We start from the raw sequence: 24,310 nt of genomic DNA on the forward strand, positions 1-24,310 counted from the left end.
ACTGAGGGGCTGGGGGGGTGCAGGGGTTTGGGTTTTTTATTTTTTCCCAAGTATTTGTGGTTCATGGATTCGACAAGCCTCAGTTTCAGCTAAACAACATTACAGAGCTCCACTTTTCTTTTAAAAGCGTCTCCGTGTGTTCTTTTTAGAGAAGCAAGGCATCTCTCATACAGACGCTGCTCATCCTCAGCACTCTGGGTGTGCTGCATAAAGCAGCCACACCTGAAATTCCTGTCACCCAATACAGAAGAACCACCCACCCCACCACTACAAAGGTCACATAAAATTGCTATCAATCAATATCTAAATCAAAATTATCAGCTCCACAAGCACTAAACACAGAGTTTTGCCAAAAGAAAATGATGAACATCAACGCTGGACAAAAAAGGGAAGAAAACAGGGAATGGGAAGGGGCCTCCGGGTACCACACACCACAGCACGCTCCCCAGGCGCAGGCATGCAGAGGAGTAGCAGGGCAGCAGCAGAAGGACAGACAGCACGCTGCAGACCTGCAGACGCGAGCAGGCACCGGTATGTTTTTGGAGGCAGAAACAGAGCTCAACTATGCAGGGTCTCAAAGGTGAGGACATCAATGACACCTAAGTTACCTGGGAGTTAACATCTGTGCACGTGCCATGTTCTCATCTGGCATTTAGCGTGGCATCACATTGTATGGACACTAAAGATATTTACACCCAAACTGGATTCACGCAGACATGATGGAAAAAGCTCAAAACCAGCATAAATAAATGATGCTTTTAGGCACACAGAAGAAAGAACAAAAAGATTAACCAAAGATGTTGTCCTCACTCCAGAAGAGGCAGCCAGCCCCTGAACGTAAGCGGGTCTGCTGGAAAAAGAGGAACGTTCTCCTCAGCCTGCCACAACATGGGGGGGGGGGGGAGCTGAAGCCATGGGATATTACAAATACCTATCAATTTTCACAACATATATTTCCTAACTTGTAGTAATATAGCCTTCTCCAGGCAATGTTCAGTTGAAGGAAGTTTCAGAGTTCATACCTGTAAGGGAGGAGGGTTACTTTTTTTTTTTTCTTAAACGCATTTTTCCCCCGCTCTCAGATATATGCTGCATAATTGCAGCCACAGTGTAGATTTTATTGCTAGCATTTAGAAGAGTAAGTGCTCACTGACATGCAAGATGGGAAGGGTTCCTCCCCTGGGGAACAGAACACAGAGACTGATTAAGCGACCGGCAGGTATTTAAGAACATAAAAAATATTGGCAGATCAGGGTTGCAGTTCTTACTGAACGAGAGTCAGCACAGGAACAGAGCTAGCCTGCTGATTTCCAGCAGGGTGTAGCATTGGTGAAGAGTAAGTCTTTAAGCTTAGGATTTTTATATACTTTTTAATAGTAAAAAGGCTGAAAATTAATCACGGCTTGCTCCTCCAGAGGTATGAATCAGGTGCTCCTGTTCTGTCAGACTGCGGAACCAAACCTGGTGGTCCATGTCCCATCCTGCCTCCCTCCCAAATCCTTTTCTAGAGATTGAATAGCAGCATATAATTTGCAGTAGCCACCTGATTTCAAGAACCTATCTACAGTTAACAGAAATTAGCACAAAATATATTGACTGATTGGATTATTTTAATGTCATAAAGACAAAAAGGAGCAAATGAGTTGGCCAAAGCTACGCGACAGACTAATAACAAAGCCAGCTCTAGACAGCACAGGTTTGCTTTCAGTCCTATATTCAAGACTGGTGTACCATGTTGTTTCTTTATTTTGGTTAACGTTACTGTGGTGACATTAAGAGCATATGCAGAAAGAAATAGGAAATAATTAGGATTTCTGTTCTTTAAAGAGCAACAGCAGTGTCCACAAGTGGAAACACTTCAAAAACAGCACAAAAGAATAAATACATGACTAAACTGTTGAAATAACTTACATAAGAACTGCAGAAATGTAAGCTATAACCCCTCTATCTTGCACTGATGATAAAGCAATTTCCTTTATTTTGTATAAAAAATAGGAAATATTTATATATATTTAAAATAATTTGTCAGCACTCTTTAGACTTTTAAAGTTATAACCATTATTTTTGAAGTGATTAGCTATAGAGCATTTTAAAATAAAAAAAAAAATGCAGCAAAATGTCATAAACAAGTTTATACAAACATAATGAGGATATTTTTCAAGTAAATCCCAACAGCTAAAGATAACTAAAATGACGCTACAACTCATTTCAGTTGTATTTGATTAGGACATCATTGTACTACCGAATACGCTTAACAAAAACTGTTTCTAGAAGTTTACTGAGATTACACATTCCCACATGCAGAGATCAAATCTGAGACTCTGTTGAATCAGAGGAAAAAAAAATCTAATAACTTTGAGGATATCTATCATACAGTCATATAAATTCTTTTCAAAGCAGTCTTGTCCTCCAAACTGTCAACACAACAAAGAAGAAAAATATCAACTTCTTTCTGCATCTCAGGATAGCCTTGGGAACACCTCATTACAGAAATGAGCTGTGTTGCTAGTGGGTCACAGAGTGTTCTAACATGGTCCTTTAGTATTCATCTTCATTTGTGCTGCAAAGAAAAAGCAATGGGTTTGTCTTTGAAGACACCTCCAAGAAATTTCCCTTCCCAGTAGTATCTTTTGAAAATCTGTCAGGTTCAGATAGACGGTTTTCTTCTTGTTCCTGTAAAATGCAGCTTGCAGTAGCCAATCCTTCAGGCTGTTCTGAAAGTCTAATTGCAGTGTGCATTTGCTTTTCTAATTCTTCTACCAATTTTCCAGGAACAGATGTAGATTGCAAAGAAACCTTTGATTTTTCATCACTAACCTCAAACGTCGAAGTGTTTGTGCCCTGCCTTAATCCATTACAGTCAATAAGTGGAGCTGTCCTCTCCTCTTGAAGCGTGCCTTGTAAAGAATTTATTTTCCCATCTTCACTGGTTGAGGACTCTCGCTCATCTGAATCAGAGCCTTCTGTCTCAGATGATGAAGTACTGCTCGATTCTTCAGAGTCACTTGTCTCCGACTCAGAGGAAGGCAGCTGTTGCTTGGAAACTGTGCCAGCAGCTTTTAACATGCTCTCTTCCTCTTGTACCAGCACTGCTGCTGCTTCCAGCTCTTCTAGTTCAAATCCTATGTGGGACTTAGTGAGTGTGGTTTTCTGCAAGGACTCGGAGAGTGCAGCCAACTTTTTTGACCTTTAACACAGAACAAGATATATTATTTAACTTTACAAACAGAACTTTCCCATTTGATAACGAGAACACAAATCTTAAACATTTCTACTATTCGCTTAGTTTGCAAACAACTTTCTTCTTCAATTATGATTCTAAAAGTAGATGCTATAGGGGGAAAAATAATGAAAAGTATTCGTAATTATTATTATTTTGGGTAACTTTTCCCACAAGGCTAGACAATATCGCACTGAAAGTCTTCAGTGACATTTTCAGAAAAGATACTGCTTTGATTTTTCAGCAGCGCACAGTAAGGGAAAACATGGATTTCAGGACAACCTTTTTCAGGATTGCTGTCTTTAGCAGTGAACTCTGCAGTATGTGGCCTGCTGGATTAACTTCGTATGCAGCAAAATAATTTTGGTTTACTACCCTTCCAGATATGTCTGTTAAATGCAGATGAACCGAGAGAGCACAGCTGATCAGGTCCATCTTGGTGATATATTATCCTCCTTTCACAGCTAGCTTGGTGCACCCATGATAGCAGGAAATGTTCAATACACTGTCTGCAGATGTGCTTTACCTTTCACTTGTAACTCAGCTGAAATATAATTCAACAAAAATATCAAGACCATTGAGATAAACACCTCTAATAAAGCAGGCACGCTACGTCAGCTTCAAATCTTTGGTACAGCCATATCCACATCCATTTCCTCAAGTGTTTTGAAGTCAGCACATGCTTTACCGGAAAAGCGCATCGTGGATTTATAAACAGAGAGAACAAAAAGTAAGAGAGTGCCTTGAAATGGAGGGGCGGGGGGCAGAGGAGAAAACAGGTATAGAATAACAAACATACATCCTGTTTCTTGTTGTAGAGTTTTGCCTCAGACTATCAATCAACTTTTCACCACTTCCTGCAACAGCAGGTCTACTATAAATCCTGCAGTAACTGACTGGCTTTCATTTCCTCTGCCAAACCTGCTAACCTGCAAGGCATGACACACTGACACTGGAGCAAGTAGCTCATAATGTAATACATGACTCCTGCAAGGCAAAAGTTAAAGTGCTTGTTCTCTCAGTTGAATGATTTTAAAGATCTTTATATTCTATTTCCCAGGGGGCATAATTACTCAGTATAACATAGACGCTTCAATTTTTTTTGCTCCTAAAGGAATTGTATTTAAAAGTGGGGGAAGGGAAATTCAATGCAGCTTCTTACACGTTTTACAGAGACAGTGCAACATTTAAAAGCTGAACTTGGAATAAAACATATTAAACTTCCTTAGTCCAACCCATAGACTAGAAAACTAAGAAGTGTTTCCCAGACTGAAGCAACTGAGAACAATTTCTATTTCTAGGATTTCTAAATCTAAAGCTAAGAATTAAATCACAACATTATCCTAGCAGCCTCCAATATTAACATGAGCACCAAATTTTAAAAAGCTGCTTACTTAATGCTCTTCTAGTTTGTTCTTTTGGGTGATATATTTCCATTTTATTTTTGTCAAGAACTTGAATTTTGCTTGAAAAGTTATGGAGGATTTGAGAAATTGCCAACCTAATTAGGAACAAAGAAAGCTTTCTCCCTGCTCCATAGGTAAAAAGAAAGAAAAAGAAGACAAGTGATACATCGAAAGGTTCATGAGGCCTTGCAGGTAGGTGGTAATGGAAAAACTGGCTTGCAGGGGAATGTTTCCTGAACACATTGGTGAGAAGCTGGTTTATACCCTGAGTCACAAGAGTTTATATTCCTTTCAGAAAGCATTTTGCTTTGCTTTTGAACATCTCTTTCTTTCCAACTATACACATGTATGTGTGTGCATGTGCCCCCTTCCCCTGTAAAAGTTGTTAATAATAGGAAGGTACAATCCTTTTTCCTGTCCTTTTGCCTGACTGTCCACAAGAAGACAACAAGCTCCAAAAGCTACATGTGCATTGTGACAGAAAACACTGTTTTGTACCCATTTTATGTGTAGTTTCTTTTAATTTCATTGACAGCCATGAGCAACTAACCGTAGGCCCAACGATTTCCTCTGGTGATACATCTTCAGCTCCAGCTACCTCAGTCTCACCTACCTGTTTTACTATTGCCATTACAGATAGAAAATCAATTTTGAAAGTCCTGCTTGTCCTCACATCTCTTCTATCATGTCTGTCACTTTTTTCCCAATCCTATGTTTCTTTTGCCTTTTCCCTATTTCTGCTGTTCTAATTTTTCATGCATATTTTTCTGCTAGATACTCTCAGTGCTTGAAACCACTCCCTTAAAATCCTCTCCTCATCTCTTATAATGCAGTTAACACCTTAGATACAGAAACACGTCACATAACTGAACCAAGTATTAAGGAGATGTATGGCACCGTGTACTTTGTGGCATTAATAAATACTTCACTGTGCTCCAGAGTACTTAATGCCAAGTGTTAAGGAAGGAAATACACAGTGATATACTAATTTGACTGAACAAACATTATGTTACTAAATTAGATGTGGTGCTACTGACAGATAAAAGAATGGCGTCTCCAAAGGAGCAAGTGTTTGATCACTCTATACACAAATGCATTTTTATCAATGAGTTCAAAAAGAATGAATGAAAAGGCTGGTGCCTGACAGCTACAGAGAAACACCTGTCCTACCGGGCAGCTGTAAAACTGCAGAAGGTATTCTTAGTCTGAAAACTTCAGGTTAATTCCTTCTGAGTGCTCAAAATACACTACAAAATAACGATAACTCATTTCACAAAACAACTGTGGCTTCAGGTTTCACGTTTAGTCCTTTTTCCCAAAAGTTTTAACAGAACTACTGAGAGAGGACATGCTTTTTATCTTTACAAAGGATTACAGAAAAAAAGCCATTGATTAAACAGCTTGCTCTTCCCTTCTAACAGTAACAGCACAAATGGATACTCTGCTTGGATGAGTAAATGCCTGCAAAAGGCCAACAGTTCCATCTATCCTCTTAACCTTCCTTCCTCACTGCCGCCTTTCAGCGCTCTCAGGCAGTGGTCCCACGGAGCAGCGCGACTGCCAGCAGCACGCACAAGGACACAGTCCACGCGCTCCCAACCAGCACGTTTCGGGGAAGGGGAAGGGGTGCGGACCGCATGCAGACCCATGCAACCTTCTTTCTCTCTGCACCATCCATGCCCCAAAGATCATGTTAGACCAATCACAATAGGAATCTTCTAATAAAATCATTAAAAAAACCTCGGAGATTATTTTACTACTTTTTTAGCTCCTAGCCACATTAGGTATTTGATTTAAACTGGATTTAAACAGCACAAAAATGTCTCTTTTCAATTACTCAGATTTCTTGGTAGTCTAAATGTTTCCTCCCAACTTTCACTCTGGTCATCAAGTCTCTTCCAGAAAAAAAATGGACCGTCTACAGAGCTCAACATTTCAATATGAGAAACAAACTCAAACTGTCACGCTCTTGACAAATTTATACATAAAAGCAGACAACTCCACTCCCCAACTTTCTGACCTGCTATTAAGAGAAAAAAAAACCACCACCTGAAGAATAGCCTTTTTTTTTTTCCTCCCCCTGTGCAAGGGAGTAACAGAATTACAATTAGCTATCAGTCCATCTTGTTTAAGTCAATTATCTAATTTCAAGGAGAACTGAGTTTCAGGAGTGCATTTCACATCAGCCTTAAGAAAAGGTGGCAGCACTCCCTAGGCAAAAAATAAGGCAAACAGCATAAAAATCAGAGCAGGGAAATGCTTTCAACAGGAGACTGTGGGTCTCTGAGCTAATGATTTCCCTAGCTGAAACACAAGCAACAATTCAGGAAACAAAAATGAGACACCAGAAATGAGATATCATGTATTAGAGACTTGTAGTAAACAGGTCCTGCTGTTTCCAAAATCTTTTGAGTAGTATTTTAGAGATTAGACAGCAAATACTTTAATTTTTCAAGTATGATTAATGGAATCGCATGATTACTTTAAGACATGCTCATTCAGTATGCACATTTGCGGTAATGATATCTTATTATTATGGTAATAGTGTTCTTACATAAACATGCATAATAGGCTTTAAAGGTGCTACACACGATAATTATTAGTTATCAAGATGTCAGTTGCTTAAGGCAAATGTTTAATTACAGGTTAAACTGATCAGATGCATATATTGTTTAATGTATAGCTTTGAGGAACAGATAACAACAGAGGCATCTCAGGTCTTGTCCGTGTAGTCTGGAATTAAAATTTCAAGACAGAACTACTGGAATCCTTGTCTAGGCAGCAGGATAGTTTCTCCATGTGCTACAAGAAGAAAAAAAACCTTGTTCCACAGGTCTCAGATTACAAAAGAGTAAAACTGGGGTGAAAAGAACAGAGAATCAAAGGAGATTTAGCAAATAAAGGGAGATGGATAAAACAAGGGGGGGGAAAAAAGGATTATGGCAACAGGAAAGGGAAATCATTACAGGTTTAGAGCAAAGCCCACCTGTGGCAGCATGAAGAGAAGTGATGGTGATAGGGACTGAGTGCACTGCTGAGACACAAGCAGCAGCCAGGATGGGAGGGAAGCAGGACACAACTTCTCCAGCTAAAGACTAATGCTTCTACAAGTGCTGGTTCTACCTTCTGTTCCAAGGAGTAAAGAGGGCACTAGGATTGAATGAATCACGATAGCTGTTATCTCCAGAACACAGAGCTACTAGAAAAAGGTCTCATAGAAGACATACATTAGGGACTTGATTGTTTCCAAGGAAGATTTAACATGTGGTGGAAGGAAAGACAAAAGTCAATCTAACCACAGAAAGTAAAAAATAAATGCAGGACTTGGGGGATACATCCAGCCACAAAATCCTCTAATTCTTCCCAAATGTTAAAATAAAAATAAGTAATTATGCTTTTGTATACTATGTCCATCAATCAGAAATAGCACTACAAAAGGAAAAGGTTTAAAGAAAAAGTGTTTATGGGCCAGGCCTTTCCACCTGCCTGGTACCCGCCTTACACCCAATTCTCTTTCTTTAGCAGTTTGGTTATGTTAAAAAACAAAAACAAAACCACAAACAACTCAAAGAGAACTTGAAATAATGCGAGTCAGCATTCTGCTCCTTATTCTGTATGATGGGTGGCATTGCATACTCTACCACGGCATGGGAGTTACAGATCTCAAACACTGTGCAGAGTATTTGCAAACATGGGAGTAAAGAGTCAAATTGGCAGGACAGCCTTTCAAAGCAGGAGTCAGTAACATTTCACTATGGAATGAAAAGGAACTTATCTTGTACAGGCACAAGCTCTAGCTTGCTTTTGTTTTTGTAAACAATAGAAGGTTTGTTTCTACTGCCTCGTAAGTTTGGCTTTGCATTTGTATACAAGCACACAATCTTCTGAAGTACACAGTGTAAACTAGGTGTAAGACATGGCAAAACACAACTATAAGGCAACAGAATTTTCTTATCATCTACCCATGCTCCATTACAGGCAAGTCAGCGTACAGTACACAAGTGCTGTCATGGCAGATCGAGCTATTCTTGCCGAAGCACAACACAAAAGCAACAAAGCATGAGAACCCGTATAGCAAAAACATTGACAACAGGTTTGGTTACCAGCCTGGTGTTTCAATGTGACCTAGCTGGTCTTGGAACCAAGCTGGAACCTAACTAATCTTGGAACCAACTAAAGTCTTGTTACATTATGTTGTTCAAATGTGGTTAGGGCCTATTCACTGTGTTACAATGGCAATCAGTCCTCCATGCTAGCAATGCTCTAACTTGGCTCTACAGGGCTGACAAGCCCTGTTTTAAATGTAAAACACTTTACATTAATTATCTTTAAGCCTTACAGGCAAGATAAACAAGTCTCAAAGAAACAGTAGGTACTTCAAGTGCAGACGTGCCTTTGCAGTGTCTTAGGTTCCACCAAATATGAAAATGGGCCTGTCTCATTGCCAAGCTGCCGTACCCTGGTAGGCCTACAATTCCTTGAGATGCATTCAAATACAAACTAGCAGCATGCTGCGCCAGTTAGGAGGCCTGACAAATATAAAAAGGGCAGTTATTTAACTTATCTCCACTCAACAGGAGCTCTGGACACATAGGATCCATCTAATAGTAAAGCTGTTGCATTAAGCAAAAGGCTTTGTCTGCTGGATCACAAGGTATTCCCAACTGCCTTAACTTTATACATTTACTGTATGAGAAGCTACCGAGTTTAAAGAGAAAGTGTCAGTCTATATTTAAACTACCTTTCTCAACAAGGCCTGGCAAAACTCAGACTTGTGAGAGGAAGTTTCTTAGACACCCTCCTTCTTAGATGAAACAGATAAGATAGCAAGCAATATAACCAGCCAAGAGTATCACCCCTTTCAGTGTGTTCCAAATTACATACCTGGCAGCATTGCTTACAATTTCCCACAATTATTCTTTTAGCCAGAGGCAGCATAAGTATTAAGACAATTCTAGAGTCAATATTACCTCAGACATCACCAGATATTACCCCAAAGTAGATCCTCAGCAGTTCAGATACAGATGATGTGTAAATTTAGTATCTGCAAGACACTGAAACGTCAGTTAAACTATAAGGGATAATGAAATGTTCTGCCTTGCCACAATACTGGTTGAGGGCAGGCTGCAATAGGACGTAACTGATGTTTCTGCATGGACTCTCATTGGTTAACAAAAGGGCATCTGCAAAAGGGCCAGACTCTCCAGACCCTTCAGACCATCTTATTTTTCCCCTGCCCAGAGTGATTCTTGTTGGATTCCATCCATCACTGTCTTCCAGCCCAAGCCTTATCTGTCCAGACACAAGGGGTATGAAGAGACGTTGTTCAACGCTCAGTCCCTTGATAATGGCAACGTTAACTTCCCATAGGAACTCTGTCATGATCTTGATGAAAATTAATATCCCTATGGCAGTAAGTCTACTGCTTAAGCTCCCTTGAAGCAGAAGGCTCAACAGGTTATAGCCAAACATGACATCAAAAGATAAGAAAGTAAGCTTATACAAGAATGACACAGTTGACAAAGCATCCAACTGTTCTTATATATACTTGAGAAGAAAATACATTGTTCTTCAATCTAAAATTCAGATGTCAGCTTCTATCTAGTGCTGCACAGCTGCTTGAGCAACCAAACTGGTGATCTTTGGGGAAAGTCTCTTGAAGCTGGTAATTGAGCTCAGCTTGTTAGGCAACGCCCTACGTCACTGGAACAGAATTTTCTGACACCCAGGGGTGGAGGATAAAGTGGAAGAGACACATATACTCTTGAATAACCCTAACGTAACTTAAACTTCAAGGCTTTAGACCAACAGTGGTATGCTTCTTTCAGAAAGGCAACTAACAAAGTCAAACATCCCTCCACACTTGACATAAAATTCCAAACAGCTAGAAAGAAAAAAAAAAAATTAATTCTTATGATACAGAATTGAAAGACAGTTTGATTTTAATAAAATATTCAAGACATAAAAGAGCCTAGGTTTGATCAGCCCTGACTGGTAAAACATAAAAGTGGTAACGATGATGGTGTTGAATGCAAAAGCAGACTACATTAATGTAGACACATCTAAAGTCAACATACACAAAAAAAGCATAAATGGTCGAGCAGTGAGATTAGATAACAAAAAAATCCTCCAGTACAGGAAAAAAATCCTTACAAATGGATATTTAGCTGCAATAATAAGAAACTCCATCGCACTAAACACACCACCTATTTGCCAAAACTGCTCTTTAAAAAGTCACAGGTTACAAAAGAACATGAGACTCAAAATCTGCCTGGAGATAAGAGACTAAGACTCAGTTACACCTTTTAGCATGTATTTTATATGAGATGTCATTTTTCACCATTTTTTATTTCACTTTCAGGGTGAATGCTAATGAGTGCTTCAAGTTATACACTAGTCAATGACCTCCAACCATAGTGAAATACTTTTGAAAAAGCAGGCTCAGAATCAGTGAACAAAAATACTCCAAATCAAGTTCTGAAAGAAATTCATAGCACAAAGCCCATAGTCTGGTAACTTTTTAACAGACAGCGACAACCACTTTCCCTATCTGCACACACACTGCTGTATTACAGACTATAACAATGAACGTAACTTTACACTGTTTTTATTGCAAAGTACCTTATAAACCCCTTTACCCCAATTCCCCACAAGCTTGGGGAAACTATGCACAGATTTTATTTCATCCAGCTCTGGGAACACAACCATCCTCTATAGTGAAACATGGCTAAAAGTTAAAAGCGTAACAATACTGCCCTGAAGTGTGAAGCATGAAGTTGAAAAGAAAATACACACAGCGCTTGAACCAAAGGGCGACCCTTCCATGGAAACAAAAGGCACTCATTCAGAAGAGCACAGATAATGTTCTTTTATTCTTGCCCTATTCACAGAAAATACCACAGATTCCTAATGAAGAGAAAAGTCTAAAACCTATTTTACATCCCTTCTTCAAAAATGGAACCTCTATCCACAAAATTCTTTATTGTATCAGTTAAGCAGAAAGATGAATATGCAACATTTACTAAATCATGCTTTCCAGCCTTTATTAGCTGGTTAGCTCATCGTGACCCAACCTGGCCTGTGAGATCTGAAAGAATCACAGAATAGGTAGTACAATTAACAGCCAGCGAGATAAACACAAACAGCACCATTCAACAGTTTCATGTGCTTAGTTTATTATACATTTTTATACTAAGAGGTAGAACCAATAAATAACTCTATTATAATCTCATTAGCTCTGATCAATGAGTATGGAAGATAATACAAGAACAAAGCTGAATTCAACATGTTAGTGAAGGAGAAACAGGCCCATTTTCTTCAGGACTCAGGTAAAACCTGACCTAAACTTTAACTCATCTTCTACATTATCTGCAGCAAAAGACAGACAGATGAGTGTAAACACAACAGAAATAACACAACATTTGTTCACATGATTTAGTACAAGATTAGCCTCTGTCTCCATAGGAAAGAAACAAACCATCTCCACAACACAGCACTAAAGACTGCCTAATTTCTACACTGCCTTATGAAAAGCCAGCTGCTAAAACAAAACGTGCTCAGTGTATTCAAGGTATTTTATGCAACTGCAGGTAAGAATTCATATGTTCCACTTCTTAAGAGGATGAATTCTGATTTTTAGCCTAAACAACTTCGGTTTACGCAGTTATACTGTCCCTGTCTATACTTACTGTTAATTATTTCCTTTCTAACAACTCTTGGAAATATCAGGCAACTTCAATCAAATTTAAGAGCAACTAGAGGTTAAAAAAGATCTTTAAATTCCTACATATTTCATGAAAATAAGCAGAAGTAGATCCACAATAATGACCCTCAGGAGAAAAGGCCGGCAAAACATAGCTATCGTGTATTGGCTTGGTAGGAGACCACAGCCTGCACATACCAACCAGCTGATCAGTGCTAAGACCAGCTACCGCACATGCTGCCTCTTGCCTGGGAGGTGTCAAAGGATGTGGTGAAGACATTAGGGCACAAGGCTTGGGTTTGTAGGAAGTTTATACAATCCTTTTTTTCCTCCCTCCCTTTGTAGGCATCAGACAAAGCAGAGACTGGAAAAGCGTTCACTGCACATCAAATCTTTATCTTAAATACAGGAAAACCACACCATAAAAATGGGAGCACAGGGTTAAAAAGGTCTGGAAAATACATCTCCCTGCAAAGCAAGATGCCACCATTTTAAATTGACAGGATTAGAAGAGCAGAAATCCAGCACAGAAAGAGACTACTTTTGACAAGAGAAACCCACCACTTATCTTCAGGTGACAGAAAGCAGTCCTGAACCATAAAACAATGATGACGTGGAAGACTCCAATGGGTTTACGGGGAACATAAAATGCTTTCGTCTTGAAATTCTGGCTTTCAAAGGGCGCTACACGAATTCTGAAGTTGAGAGTGATATACTTACACTGCAAACCAACTTGCAGTCTTGTAAACATGAACTGCCATCTATATAGCTTAAAGTATTACAGTTTGTTAACCATAAATCAAATATAAAACACAGCACCATCGTTTCAATTTAAGTGACTTTTTTAATGTTAATAAGTCTGAATATTTTGAGTGACTTTCCCTCCATATTTATTCTGAAATTCTACAGTGCTTCTTTCACAATGAATCTAAATATTGCATGAGCCAAACTTCACATTTATAAATATTTTAAAAAAAAGATGAAGTTTCCAATATAACACCTTACTTTCATTACTTGGTCTTTTTGATAAGCTGAAACCAAACATATCATGGATTATAAAAGAAATCAAGTACAGCTTACTTATGTAGATGATACTATGAAAATATTCAGAGGAGAAAGCAGAATTAAAATTGGACTATAAAAAGAAACTGAACAGTATGTATATGTTTTAAGAATACTTTAACTGAGCTTAGAAGCAGCTCAGTGTTGCCAAAATAGCTTCAGTAAATTGCAGCCAGTCCAAACATCTAACAATGGCACAGCTTCCAAAGTTATATATGATAAATACAAATAATGAAAGATGAATAGATAACTCACCACAAAACAGATGCAGAGAAAGGAACAGATTTTATAACATGATAGTAAGTATTGGCTGCATTACAGAAATGGAAGGCTGACAATTGTTCTACATTAGCCTTGTCTCCCTCAAATTTCTTAACTGCCATTACCTAGAACTTGGTCTTTACCATCACCGTTGGTGATGTAGGAGATAGCACTCCTAACCCTGTAAATTATACAATTTGTATTACAATATGGGAATGAAAGGTGCTCACACAAAGCAGTGTGGAAGATGTGAATTTTAGTGTCAGCATAATGCTAGTAAAGTCATGTATTATGAAAATAGCAAGAACAACAACAGACAGGCACAATTACAAACACATTACTCCAACATGATCCTACCCCTTTACAACAATGGAATTTATCCACCAAACAACAAAAGTCCTAGTGAGGTCGATCAGAGTTTTAACTCCAACACTGCTCCATTGCTTCTGACTGACACCCATAACACTTCAAGGGAAAATACCACCTGTAGCCTTCCCACTCACAGTCCATCCTCAACTCACACAATCTAAATGTAGAGAGACACCAAATCTGAGCATCTTGCAAATTCCTGGCAGGAAAGCAGGTTTTTGCAAAGGCCTAAACTGCCTGCTCCCATCTTCCCCACCCCCACCCCGTTGTGTTTGTAGGGCACCTAGGATCAGATGTTCTAGAGCAAAATCATGCCTCTTATGAGAAATAAGAATTAATAATAATACCACCACACCCCACTGAATTGGCTGCAAATCTGGCTTCCTGACCGTGACAAGGAAACTTGCAGGCCATGCATGCAGCATCACATAGCTCGCCCACACTCCCCAGTGCCTGCAGGAAGAAGTCCCCAGGGAATAGTGGGGAGTGGGCGTTAGGCCACAGACTAAATTATCATCTCACTCAACATTTTTTCTCTCTCATTCTACCTCTGTTCTGTCTTCAGATTTATGGGGCAATCACTGCAAGGGATGGGGGCAGGTGGAAGAGACCAAGCTCGCTACTGACAAGGTTGGAAACAAAACAGTAAGACTGTCAGCCTGCAGACTGGCTTCCCACTTTGATCACAGCTACACACTCCACCTGCTTCGAAAGGCAACAACTACACAAGCTCATCCTTCCCCTAGTCAAAACAGAAGAAGAGTCAGCTGAGATGTGCTAACTGAAAAGACACGACACAGATCACTGACCCTTCTGCAGGCAGATAGGAACTGCCACCCAGCAACTTTGGAAAATCAAAGCAATAGCCCGAGGGGGGGAAAAATGGCTTGCTTCTTTGCCTTCTCTACCCACAGCAAGGTGCATTCAGACACAGCCTGAAGAAATATGAGCTATAGAAAAGTGATGGAATAAAGAAGGAAAAAAAAAAAAAAAAAAACAACAACAGAGGAAAAACATCAAAGGGAACTGCAGCTAGCAGCTGGGAGGAGATATTAAATCCCTTGTTAAAAATCCATGTTTTACAGGACTTGCTAAAACATATATAAAGGGGAATTTCTGGTATTATATCCACCTGTCTATCACATTTTTCAGCCTTCAGGGCAAACATTGTTTTGCTTTAAGCCTCTTAAGTCAGTATATTACATTACTTGGGTATTGTTATTTACAAAGTGCTCTATGTGCACCTACTGCTTTGCAGACAATTGAAGTGACAGCTCAGGCCTTAAATAAGATGCAACATTTAATGAGAGGCATGGCAGCTCAAGATGACAGTAAACAAAAAGAACCTGTATTAAAAACATGCATCAAAACAGTGGAAGAGGAGACATATATAATGTGCTTGCAAATTATTAGTTACTATTTTTAAATCAAAGAACTGTGATCTAAGGATTAAGAGCAGATGACTTGGGATAAAAAAAAATAAATCTGGGTTCTCTACCATATTTGGGCACCAACAGTCAACGTTCCCTTTGATAAATGGGTAAACCCTTATCTAAGTTCTAAGGAAAATGATAGCATTTCCTCTTGTAATACTAGAAAAGGCTGTTTTAGTAGCATAATAAATTGCACAGAATCTCAAATACTTTCTGCACCAGACCCATAGCTAGTGTTTGAACCACAAGGTATTTTTTTGAGCTATGCTATCTTGATGGAAACAAATAAGACAGTACAGAATTACCCAAGAACCTAGGGAGAATAAGCCAACTTATATTACTCTTCACTAGTAAAATGTGAAAACTTATTGCTGTCTGAATTTTTCCTGTTTTGTGTTCAACTCGATGGATTTTATTTGTAATTCTTTTTTGTTATACTACACAATGGCTAAAACCCATAATCTCTGTCCCATCATACCTGCAGACAAGTCCAAATCCATCTTTAACTTTCTTACCAATGAACCACTGAGTTTATTCGGTCTCTCGCCATAACATAGGTCATTCAGACATGTACATTCATGGAACCTTTTTTCCCCCTAACTCTCTCCATTTTTCAACATCTTTTTGAATAGACACTAGAATTAGTCTGTGTTTTAGCATAGTCTCACAAATGATGCATTCTAAGGTCATGCCGCTTCCTTGTCCTGAATGATACTACCTTGCTTCTTCAGCTGAACATTGTACCTCTTACCTCCTCAGAGATAAATAGGTGTTCAGGTTCAAACTGTTCTCAAGCATGACCCAACTTATTTTTCTGGAGCTGCTGCCCTCAACTGTCTTACATTCTCCAATCCATAAATATGATCTACAATCTTTTATTGTGCATGCGCCCTCTTATACTTGATTGTATTAAAATGCAGGTTGTTCAAATAAGCACATGTTGCCAATCTGGGTCAGTCTGTGCAATTCGTTTTCTACCTTTAAATAAATAACATTTAATGTCACCAGAAATTTTTATCTAAAAAGACACACACTGTATTTTCTTAGAGATTGTTAAAGATACTGGACAGTACTCTGACAAAAACTCTGAAAACAATGGATGATCTTAACTTTATAAAGCAACAAAACTCTCTTTTCCCAGGTTGGTTTTTTTTTTTCCATTTTCCAGTATTTCCTAGAACACTGACATGTTAGTAAGTCCTAAGGTTGGTGGTATGTAAACTGAAATATACACAAAATGAACCTCAAAGAGCCTGCAAAGAGACCATCTGAAGCAGCCGCTCCCATTATTGGTAAAAGCTTGAAAACCAACGGGGACATCTGAAAGTTAATACACCACTACAGGCCACCAAAGAAGTGAATGAAAAGCAAACCTAATGCAGCATGATTACTGAAGGCAGTAAGCAAATGTAGTGCTGTATCCTGAAGGAGCTGCCAGCAGTAGTAATGTCAGCTTGTGAAGCCTGCTAAGAAGGAATTACAATAATTGGGGACTGTAGTCATGAGCTACTACAGCAAGTCATCACAGGACAATAAGGTGAAGCCTATGTAACCAGATAAAACGCAGCTTTCTTACTGTGTTCATGGAAAAGGTGTAATCACAAGGAGCACCAAGATTTTTTTGGTTTACAGCTTGTTACCTGTATGGCTCTTAAGCCAAAACAGCAAAGGAAAGAACAGCCTTCAAATTAAAAATCTCCGAAATCCAACAAGTTGCTTTGTTTTGCAGGGGGGTAGTGGGCAGGGAATTAAGTGGCTTCAGTGTATCCACAATGACCACACCATTAAAGAAGGACAGTGAAAAATATAATCCTCTCACTACGAAACAGATCAAAAGAAGGGATTTTGCCATGGTGGCAATGGGGCTGTTGCACTACCTGATAAATAACATAACCGGCTACACCAGGACACATGCTAAAAGCATATGCTAATGGAAAGGCTGCTTTCAAAGCAGCAATGTGAAAGCAATTTGGCTTTTCTCTGCACCACCTACTTTGAATACTGGCATTTTTATCAAACCTGAAACTACCACAGCCTTCACTAAGCTAAGGTTAACGTGGGCACCAATTAAGGTAAACTAAAGCCTAAACTACAGCCAAAGCAGAATACAGTTGACCATGAAACTGTAATGAACATAAAATACAATACTATGGGGTGTATTCTTCCTAACGTCTTAACTGTATGAAGTGCTTTAAATATGCTGTACAAATCAGTTTAATCCCACAGAGCCAAGAAGCAGGATTTTCATCCAGATTATTGCTTATGCCTTTGTTCTTCTGAATCATGGCTGCTGAATCCAAGAGGTTAACAGCTGAAAATGAGCATATGCCTCTAACATCTGAGAATGCTTTAAAGCGCTGATTATTTTTTCTTATCTGTTAATATATTCTCTCGTCCCCCATTACAGATCGAAAATTTAATAAACTAACATGTTAGTAGTACACCATATGAAAACCTTTTAGGATAGTTTTGTTCCTGAATCGTCCTGTCTGAACTTAGTATTTTCATAGTAGAGGTCACAGTCGACAAGAGTTACTGTATTCACCCCCCATTTAGCAGTAAAGTCCTGAGTTTCAGATGTTACAGTTGAGTCATTCCCAGGAACACGGCAATACCAAAGAGTGAACAGGACTTCATGAATATCAACCCTACAAGCAGCAAAAAAGCAAAGACCAAAAGATTTTTAAAAGTCTGTTTTTTCTCTATTCAAGTATGTTGAGCTTTACAAAACCCTAAACCACTAAAGAAAACAAAAATGCCAAGAAGAAACAGCTGCAAAAATGGCACAATCAAAATAGTTTCTACATACTTTGAAACACTTCTCAGTTTTCCAGATCTTAGCAAATAATAACCAGGTCAAATTTCCTAAGTTTGCAGATAGAAGATCAGTTTCACAAATAGTTTTAACATACAATTGGAATATATGTTAAAATTCTATTTACTTTCATCTAAAGATCATAATATTTGACTACACAAGCTTAAAGATGCTTTATGTTACAAAATATTTTCCCAAATCTAGCAAAAGCTTAAGGTAATTCTTTCAGGAAGGCTGTCATACATGATCTGTACTCAAACACTTTTTGCCCTACAAGCAAGCACAGCGTAGGATACGGGGAGCTGGTATGTGTAACAAGATACAAGGGAAATAAATAAGATGCTCTATAGAGGAGAGAACTTAATGGAAATTAATAACAGACCTATACAGCTATGCAAATACTTACATGAACTGAAGAGAGGCTGTTGAAGATTCAGTGTGGTACAGTGTGTTTAAATGGGCACAAGCAGTCACACTATCAGCACTAATCTGATTATCAAATGTATGTTCTGAAAAAACGCGAGTAGGCTCTCTTATACATTCAAACCTGCTCTTTTTTGCAAATATAAAGAGGTGCTCACTTGTAAAGTAAGTATTTAAAGTCAGTTAAAGCCAAGAAAGAGGTCAGAATGAACATAAAGAAATCTTTCCTCTACCAAACTTTAACCAATGCAATGGACTGAAACTATGACGCTGAAGGTTGATTTCCTTACATTCTTGTGCACTTTAAGATCTGATGCGACACAGGCAGTAAAAATCCTAAATCTCATGGATCTTTTTTTGTTTTTCCTGAAAGACTCGGGCTCCTTAATGCCTTTGCAACATCAGGCCTTAACACTTCAGGCCCACATTACACTATATTGATTAAAACAGTAATTCAAAAAACCCAGGGAAAAGAAAAGGGGGGCTGAACAATCACAGTCAATCTCATCACCTCAATGACATGCTGTGAATGTAATTAATCCTACATTTATTTAGAGAACTTCACACCCTACACATAAAGCAGCAACTCCCTGCTGGCTTCAGACTAGGTAATTATGTTGTAACAAGGACTAGGTCTCCGTAATAACAAAGAGATGGAAAGGAAAACAGACCTATGAAGCTAGCCTATCTTTTAGGGTATGTCTCACCTGCAAATCAAGAGAAGCAATTTAACATGCTAGGAATCTCTGAGTTGGCTTTAATTGAGTTAGTTTCAATAAAGATAGCAGCTTCTACAGAGACTGCACAAATGCCACCAGGAGTCCTTGTTTTTTTACTTTAAAGCAAATAGTCCATGCTTGAACTGGCACGTTATACCTACGGTCACCAAAATTAGCAAGATGATTACATTTGTCTTAGGTTGCGGAGCACATCTACGTGAAGGTGTGACTACAGAGCATGCATACATTAAAGCAGCCTAAATACTGGTATAAGAAATCAAGTTGCAGATACAGTTCCACAGGACACACAGCTCATCTCTCTTAGCATCTCCTTTACTGCGCAAGTTGAAGCTACTACAGTACACAACACAAATAATGATTTTATAATTTTTTGCAATAGAACAGATAATGAATAAAATGTGAGATGGTAGTTAAAAAGTAGAAAAATAGTGATAACGAAAAATATAATATAAATTACATGGGATCAAACACCTCATTCTCCTGCATTCCTTATACCCATAAAACTTTGAGAAGTATACAACTGTGCATAAGTAAGTGTACTAACCCCTGGAAAACCACCAGGAACACTAAAAGCTTCACCTCCAATTCAGAAACACAGAAAATATGCATTTACTGATACTAAAGTGGTACGTGTTCAAAACTAAACATATACTTAAACGTTGGGTAAAAATACTTTAAATCAGCATGGGCTCAATTGTTTTCTCACGTGGGGATGCCGAACAGTATGCGCTTAACAGCCTGCCTGGACGAGGACCCATAGGAAGTCGCTCAGCCTTCCACCCGGCCACTCGCGTTATGGCCCGCCGGCATCACGCGCCCAAGCCACCAGAAGGCACGTATGTACAACAGCGGACAACAAAAAGCGATGTGAATAGAGACTGGCACAAAGGGGAATACAAAGCACTGGAGAAAGACATCAGGGTACACAAAGGAACCGAGGCACAGCAAGAGTCAGTGGGTAAACTCCTCTGACTTCTATAAAGGGGACAACTCCCATGGGGTCACAGACACATAACCCCCCTCCGGCAGAGGGAAAAAGTTCTCTTGCAACAAGCCCACACCTAGATCCCCCTGGTCTTAGCAGCCCGTGTTGCAGCTATCAGACAACCAGTGGTTTCCCCAAAGCTCTTTCTCCTCTCCCTCATCTCCTTCTGCTCAGAGTAAGGCATGAAAGATGGAGAAAAGCTCAGACTTATAATACAAATTCAGTTATAAGTTCACCTTGGAGAGGCTTCCATATGTATCATAGTGTTTTGTAAAAGCTCTGACCTAAAGAAAAAAAGCATGCAAACCAGACAAATTAAATTTAATTTTATTATGGAAATGAAAGTAATAACAGAAGTGACAGCAGGGTGGATGATAAGCTCACTTAGCAGGGGAATCAAATGAAGTGATGACATGTCATTATGACCTCAGGGGTTAAAGATGCAATTTTCCATCTGGCTGCATCTGGCTTTTCAACATAAATGTTGACACCACCTGCCGAGATTTACTACAAGCTGCCTCCACAGGCCTTTGTCTAGCTTTTGTTACCCAGGTTAACATTTACTTTTCCCTCTTTTCTGATCAGTTTTGCTGAGCAACATGCTCCCTTTCTTCAAAACCCAATGAATGGTTTAAAGGATTCTACACGCGACTTTATATAATAGATCAAACTATTAATAGTAACTTCACAAGCAGCTCAAAGAGAGATACGAGAAACCTACAAAGCAGGTAAAACTAGCCTTAAGATGGCAAACAGGAAGATGAAACTTTAGCTACACTTGCTAACGTCTTGCATTGTCTAAGATTTCTAGGAATCTATTTTTCTCTTAATAACAGGTACCCGAATGAAATCTTGTATCTGAAAAAAATCCTTCGAATTAAAGAACTAGATTGTACTCACCTTATCCAATTGACTATTAGCCACCTGCATGTGTTTTATTCAGCAGTTTAATAGTTTCCAATTCCAGATACATTGTGTTTAAAATAAATCATCTTTTGCCAGCCTAGTGACACATTCATTTATTCATCTAATTTAGCCACAGCCAAACTATGATCTCAAACCAAATTTGTAATCAGCTATTGATTCACTGGTGGCTATAAAGTTTTTGTTTCCACATTGGGTATTTAAAAGCTACTACAGTGGTGTTCCTCTCCTGGAGGCTTAATCTGGAATAGGACTGTATGCTTACTACCACTTGATACATTTTTGCCTGTGCCAAACTTTTTTTCTAAGCTTACAGCTCCCAGACTTTTCTCTGCCAGTACAGGTGAGCTAAAAAGCTTGCTTCCAGCTGTTCCTAAAGCGCTCAGATTCTTCACTAAAAAGAACCTACAGTCTGTTTTAACTGTTTAAACAAAGGGGCCCCAGCCTCCGCTAGGACTTGGTTACACACCAGGGAAAGAGAGGAAGAAAAGAAAAACCCTCCACAGATTTTGAGAGCGCCCTGGGACTACAGCTATGAAAAGACGGGAGAAAAATGGAGACAAAGAAAGTTAATGAAGCTTGCATGGAGCAAAGAATAGCTAAGAAACAAAACAGAGAAAGTATCCAGACTGATCAGACACGCAAATGACTTCATTGAAAGACCACCACAAAAATACCTATAAATACCTTCCCCGCCCAAAACTCTTTCACCACAAAGGCAATTACCAGAGGGATGTCATAACCTTCTTCCCCTGGCATGGAAGGTGCACCACCCCCTCTCCAGATGCCTTACTCACCTTGGGGAGCTGGGAACCCTTGCTCTGAACAGACAAGTCGCCACCCATTTCTATATCTGTTCAGGTATTTTCTGAAAGACAAGTGAACTTTGTCGTTCCCTTCAACATAAGGAAAAATCCAAAGTGTTCCTGTTTACTTCACATGTGCTTAACTTCAAGCACATGCTTCACTGCTAAACTGAACAGGAATGTCTTAAGCATATGCTTAAATGCTTTCCTGATTCAGACCTTAAAAATAGGAATGGTTTCTGCAGTTCCTCTTTCTCCTGTTCTCCTAATGACAGACAACTATTGTGCCATGTCATTATGACAATAAGATAGCTTAATTGCCCTCTTTCCAGAAGCTGTCAGTTCTGCTTAACCGGTACATAATGTATGCGTCTGGGAGTAAATGTGTTAATATATCAGTCACTTATATCTACCATACATTTTCCCCTGCTGTATTTAAAGAAAGCCTTGTTTTCTATGACTGACTTGCTAGAGATTATATTCATTGATATGGGCAGCAGTGATATTACTGTCTTATGACTAATTTCTTCGTGAAAGATGCATGAAATAACTTGCTCCTTCTTCGTTTCCTGCACTTTTTCAACTCAACTTCAACCAGAACATGAATTTCCCCATACTTGTATTTAAGGTGTGGCCAGAAAAGGCCTCCTTAAAAATGACAGTGTAAAATGAACTGGCTGTTCCTGTACGTAATCCAGATTGATGAATCAAAATGTTTGGAAACACCTGTAGTTGCATTAGAATATTTTGTGCATTGTTCTCCTGTAGTAACATAGTCATTGAAAGCATATAGAGAAGAATAAGAATCCACAATATCTACCACATGTAATAAGCAGCTATAAACTGAAGGCCTTTAATTCTCCTAAGAAGTACTGGTAAGGTTACACCTAAATACACAGCCTATGCAAGCTGGCTCAATTATCTTTCATATTCTCCTTTCTGATCATGAGTATTACTGAGTTCCCTCTATATCCCCTCACTGCTTCTTGTGTTTTGTGCACTTAAGTTATTTTTTCTCCCACTGTCTCGCGTTAAATTGTGAACTGGAATGCAAAGACTATTTTTAACCATTGTTTTATGAGTCTATATGTTGCTATATTAACAAATATGGCAATGGCATTTTTTGTGTTTGTATTAGTAAGGCCTTCCTTTTCAGAGAAATATTACTTGCAACTCATACAAGTACTTTTGTGGGCCTTCAGAGAAGGCTGTGAAGAAATAAAAAGTGAGGGAGAAAAAAATAAAAGCTGTATGAGAAATAAAATAAATCTGACAAAACAATATAAAGCTTAGTAAGATTTGAGCACACAGCTTGCTTAGTTCATTTAATCTATTTCTCACTGTTTTCCTACCAATACTTTTGTTTTTAAACCATTAAAGCAAGCTGATACTTCTAACCAGTCTGGTTGCAAAGTTCCCCAGACTCTGGAAGTAAGTAAAGCCATGCTGACTCCATTGAAAGAACACAGGTGACACAAAGAAGTGGTGAAGTGTATGGACTTTGCCTACAAGTGGCAGTCACTGTTTCCTCTCAAGTGAAGTGGGAGCCAAAGCATATTGCCAGGGAGAGCGAGCTGGCAAGCAACTACAGGGGCAAGAGTACACAGAGCACAGAGATTTGTGACAACTATTCTAGTGTTGGTAATCAATTGAAACAACTGGTAGAGTCCATAAATCAACTGTTTCATACAGACGTAAATGGTTTGCATGCGCATCTATCGTGGTTTAACCCCAGTCAGCAACTAAGCACCACACAGCTGCTTGCTCACACCCTGGTGGGACAGGAGAGAGAATTGGAAAACAAAAAAAAGGTAAAACCCACGGGTTGAGATAAAGACAGTTTAATAGGACAGTACAGGAAGAGATAATAAAAGAATATCCAAAGCAAGTGATGCACAATGCAATTGCTTACCACCCGCTGACCGATGCCCAGCCCGTCCCCGAGCAGCGATCGCTGCCCCCCGGCCAACTCCCCCAGTTTCTGTACTGAGCATGACGCCATACGGCATGGACTAGCCCTTGGGCCAGTCTGGGTCAGCTGGCCTGGCTGTGCCCCCTCCAGCCTCTTGTGCACCTGGCAGAGCACGGGAAGCTGAGAAGTCCTTCACTTAGGGTAAGCACTACTTAGCAACAACTAAAACATCAGCCTGTTATCAGCATTATT

The 24,310-nt window shown here is 39.2% G+C and overlaps 1 protein-coding gene across 1 annotated transcript in view; it reads right to left on the reverse strand.

The window, feature by feature from the left end:
* Positions 1 to 1,708: 1,708 nt before the first annotated feature.
* SHQ1 (SHQ1, H/ACA ribonucleoprotein assembly factor) overlaps positions 1,709 to 24,310 on the reverse strand; it is a 55,452-nt gene continuing 32,850 nt past the window's right edge. The window contains exon 12 of the mRNA XM_082322036.1: positions 1,709 to 3,187. Coding sequence (XP_082178162.1) covers positions 2,539 to 3,187 — 649 coding nt within the window. The 3' untranslated portion in view covers positions 1,709 to 2,538. The remainder of the gene's footprint in view (positions 3,188 to 24,310) is intronic.

The sequence above is a fragment of the Platalea leucorodia genome (assembly GCF_965183815.1).
Source record: "Platalea leucorodia genome assembly, chromosome: 9".
NCBI classification, from domain to species: Eukaryota; Metazoa; Chordata; class Aves; order Pelecaniformes; family Threskiornithidae; genus Platalea; species Platalea leucorodia.